At 51.2% G+C, this 3,353-nt stretch overlaps 1 protein-coding gene across 1 annotated transcript in view; it reads left to right on the forward strand.

Moving 5' to 3' along the window:
- Icmt (isoprenylcysteine carboxyl methyltransferase) overlaps window positions 1-3,353 on the forward strand; it is a 16,407-nt gene that overhangs the window by 9,178 nt on the left and 3,876 nt on the right. The window contains exons 3-5 of the mRNA XM_033767870.1: window positions 530-618; window positions 1,513-1,682; window positions 2,329-2,546. Of these exons, the coding sequence (XP_033623761.1) occupies window positions 530-618; window positions 1,513-1,682; window positions 2,329-2,546 (477 nt within the window). The remainder of the gene's footprint in view (window positions 1-529; window positions 619-1,512; window positions 1,683-2,328; window positions 2,547-3,353) is intronic.

Here is a 3,353-nt window from a genome sequence, read left to right on the forward strand (position 1 = left end):
GGCAGCGGCGCGGGGGGCGGGGGCGAGTGAGCCCACGGGGTCCTTTATGTAATGTAAGGGGACCCACCTGCTGGCGAGGCGGGGATCAGAGGCCCGGGTTCTTGGAGGGGGTGGCACTGAGTCTCGGGTGTGCCGGACCAGAGTCGCAGACTTGGGAACAGCGGCCCAAGCCAGACAAACAAGCTTCAAGCAGTTGCCCCACAGATCTGGTAATAATAGTAATGGCAGCTACAGTGTATGCTGAGTTATGCTTGGGCGCTTGTCATGGGCAGTCCTCACTGCAGTCCTGAAAGGCGGGTAGAATTGTTACCCCGTGGTGTAGATCAGCACACCGAGGTCCAGAGAGTTTAAATGCAAGGCCTCTTAGCCAGAGGTGTCTGGTGCAGGATCTGAAACCCAGGTAGCCGGCTTTACACTCTCACCCCCTGTGCACATGGGCTCCCCTTGCCTGCCGGTGACCCAGGAAGGTCAGCAGGCTGGGCTTGGACATGGAACAGCTGGTGACTGGCTTCTTTTGGGTCCGTTTCAGATAGCCATCCGAGCTTGCTTCCTTGGCTTTGTGTTCGGCTGTGGCGTGCTGCTCAGTTTCAGCCAGTCCTCTTGGAATCACTTCGGCTGGTAAGGAATCCAGGGGGGTGAGGGTGGACAGCGCAGAGGGTCAGCAGTGGTGTTTCCTTGTCCCTGTCTCTTACCTCTGACGGGCAGGCAGAAGGCTGCTTAGGGTCCTTCCTGTCTCCTAGACGCCCACAGTTCGCATTGTACGCGCGTGCCCTGCCCCTTGGTTGACTGTGCAGACAAACAGGTCTCCCTGGCACTCTCCCCAAGGGTGCCCTCACGGCAGCTGCTGGGACAGCATTCAGTGAGGTGCCGAGCCCTTCCCGGAAGGGGGTGCAGGTCCTCGGTGACGGGAAGGGGCAAGACTCTGGCTGGCCTTCCTAAGCCTTTTCCATCTCCAATTTCTATTAGGTCACGTCTAGTGCACCCCCTCAGCCACAGTAGGATTTTTCCCTACACTATGATTTCAGTCCCTTGAGCCTTCTAGTGTCTGACCTGGATATGAACCATGGCTTCAAGGTAAAGAGCTTTATCTCCTATTATCAGTATGCTGAGCCATCTAATCCTTCTTTGCTGAAATTATTTTATTTTGTTGAATTTTGTTTTCCAACATACATCACTGCTTTATGTTGCTATTTCTCTCTTTCATTTTAAAATGTATATTGTCATCTTACAAGGACATAAAGGCCCATAATATCTCCTTCACCTATGGAGAGGATTTGTTTTTGTTTTTGTTTATTTTTGTCTGTGACATTCAAAATCATAACAACTCCATTTACAAAGCCCACTGTGCAAACCGGAGGGAGTAAATGCTGTGCATCCGGGCGCCTGCTGTTCCCGCAGGCAGTTTTAGCAGGCCCTCATCACAGAACCAGGGACAGTTCAGATCCAGATCTACTCTTACTTCCGCTAACTTGGTTCCCTTGCCCCAGTTTACCGCTATTTCTTTTTAAATAGGTACGTGTGCTCACTGTCATTGTTCCACTATTCTGAGTACTTGGTGACAGCTGTCAATAATCCCAAAAGCCTGTCCTTGGATTCCTTCCTCCTGAACCACAGTCTGGAATACACAGTCGCTGCTCTTTCTTCTTGGATAGAGTTCACCCTGGAAAATATCTTTTGGCCAGGTTAGTGTGCCCTACTTTCCTGCTGGCATGGTGACATTGTTTCACCTTTCAGGCCTAATCTCCCCTGGGCCATCGTCCCCAGCCCTCTGTCCTCCTCACTAAGCTATTTATAAAGGACAGGCTCCACGCAAGAATTCCGCTTCGGGATTTTGACTCGAGGACACGTTGACCTTTAATCCTAGAATAACACAGTGCACCATCTAAAGTGACGTCCCACTGCCACCTGACTTCATTTTCTGTGACGGGAGAAATCTCGTGAAATTCCATTAGCAAAAAATTTCTGCGTGTGGAGCCCACTGTGAAATCGAACTTCCCATAGATGATGAAAACAATGGCTATGGCTCCCAGGATTCAGGGTAGAAACCTGGTCCTTTGCTTTTCTCACCCGGACTTGTCCCAAAGAGAAGGACACCAGCCTGTGGCTGGGGACAAGAGCCCAGCACCTGTGAGCCTGGGAGGGGAAGACTGCTTTGCAGTTACACTGCTGTCTTCTCTCCTTTGACTTTGCTCACCGATGCTGGCCGCCCTGTGGCACGTTTTCTAATGCTTCTGTCTTAGAATGAGTTGGTCCCTGTTAAGCAGCGGAGATGTGGGAGCTGGACACTGCTGTCCGCACTCCCTGGGTCCCCGGTGTGTCTCTCCGCAGAGCTGAAGCAGATCACCTGGCTCAGCGCCACGGGGCTGCTCATGGTGGTCTTCGGCGAATGCCTGCGCAAGGCGGCCATGTTCACTGCCGGCTCCAACTTCAACCACGTGGTGCAGAATGAGAAGTCAGACACCCACACTCTGGTGACGAGCGGGGTGTATGCTTGGTTCCGGCACCCTTCCTACGTGGGCTGGTTTTACTGGAGCATTGGAACCCAGGTATGGAATCACATGTGACACTGGTTGCCAACTATAATTGATAAGCTGTAAAATTCACCGTTTGAGAGAGAGCATTCAGTCTCTCCTGCTGTATTCACAAGGTTCTCAGTGTCCTTCAGCCTGTATTTCCTGGCGTGTTTCTTTTATTTCTTTAATTTATGTAGACAGGGTCTGGCTCTGTTCTCTTTTTTGAGGCTGGGTCTTATTATGTAGCCCAGGTTGTCCTCAAACTCCCAGCAGTCCTCCTGCCTCCACCTCCCAAGTGCTAGGATTACAGGCATGCGCCACCACGCCTAGCAAGAAAATAAATTTAGGGCCAGGGATTTAGCTCAGTGGTGTTGCCACCTGCCTCCCAAGAGCAGGGTCCTGAGTTCAATCCCCGGTACCAAAAAAAAAAATAATAATAAATTTAGTCCTTAAGGCTTTAAAATCTGGGCCTCATACAGCATTGGTGACTCTATGCTGCCACTCCTTGCCATACCCTTCTCTGCCTCCCAACCTAGATCTGAAGTGCTTCGGCGGGGGACGTTAAGGCAGGGTGCACCCTTAGCCACTTATGAGCAGCTGCATGGTTTAGCATCAGAAATTGCACTTGTGAGTCCAAGATCCTTGGCTAGGCTAATGAGTGTGGGAGTTTGTTCAGTCCCAGGTATGGGCCTTGTTTCTTCTTTTTTTTTTTTTGGAGACAGGGTCTCGCTGGTTTTGCTGTGTAGTTCAGGCTGGTCTTGAACTCACTATGTACTCCAGGCTGGCCCTGAACTCATGGCAATCCTCCTGCCTCAGCCTCTTAAGTGCTGAGATTACAGG

This window comes from Fukomys damarensis, unplaced genomic scaffold, assembly GCF_012274545.1.
Source record: "Fukomys damarensis isolate Sample0158 unplaced genomic scaffold, DMR_v1.0_HiC HiC_scaffold_23, whole genome shotgun sequence".
Taxonomy (NCBI): domain Eukaryota; kingdom Metazoa; phylum Chordata; class Mammalia; order Rodentia; family Bathyergidae; genus Fukomys; species Fukomys damarensis.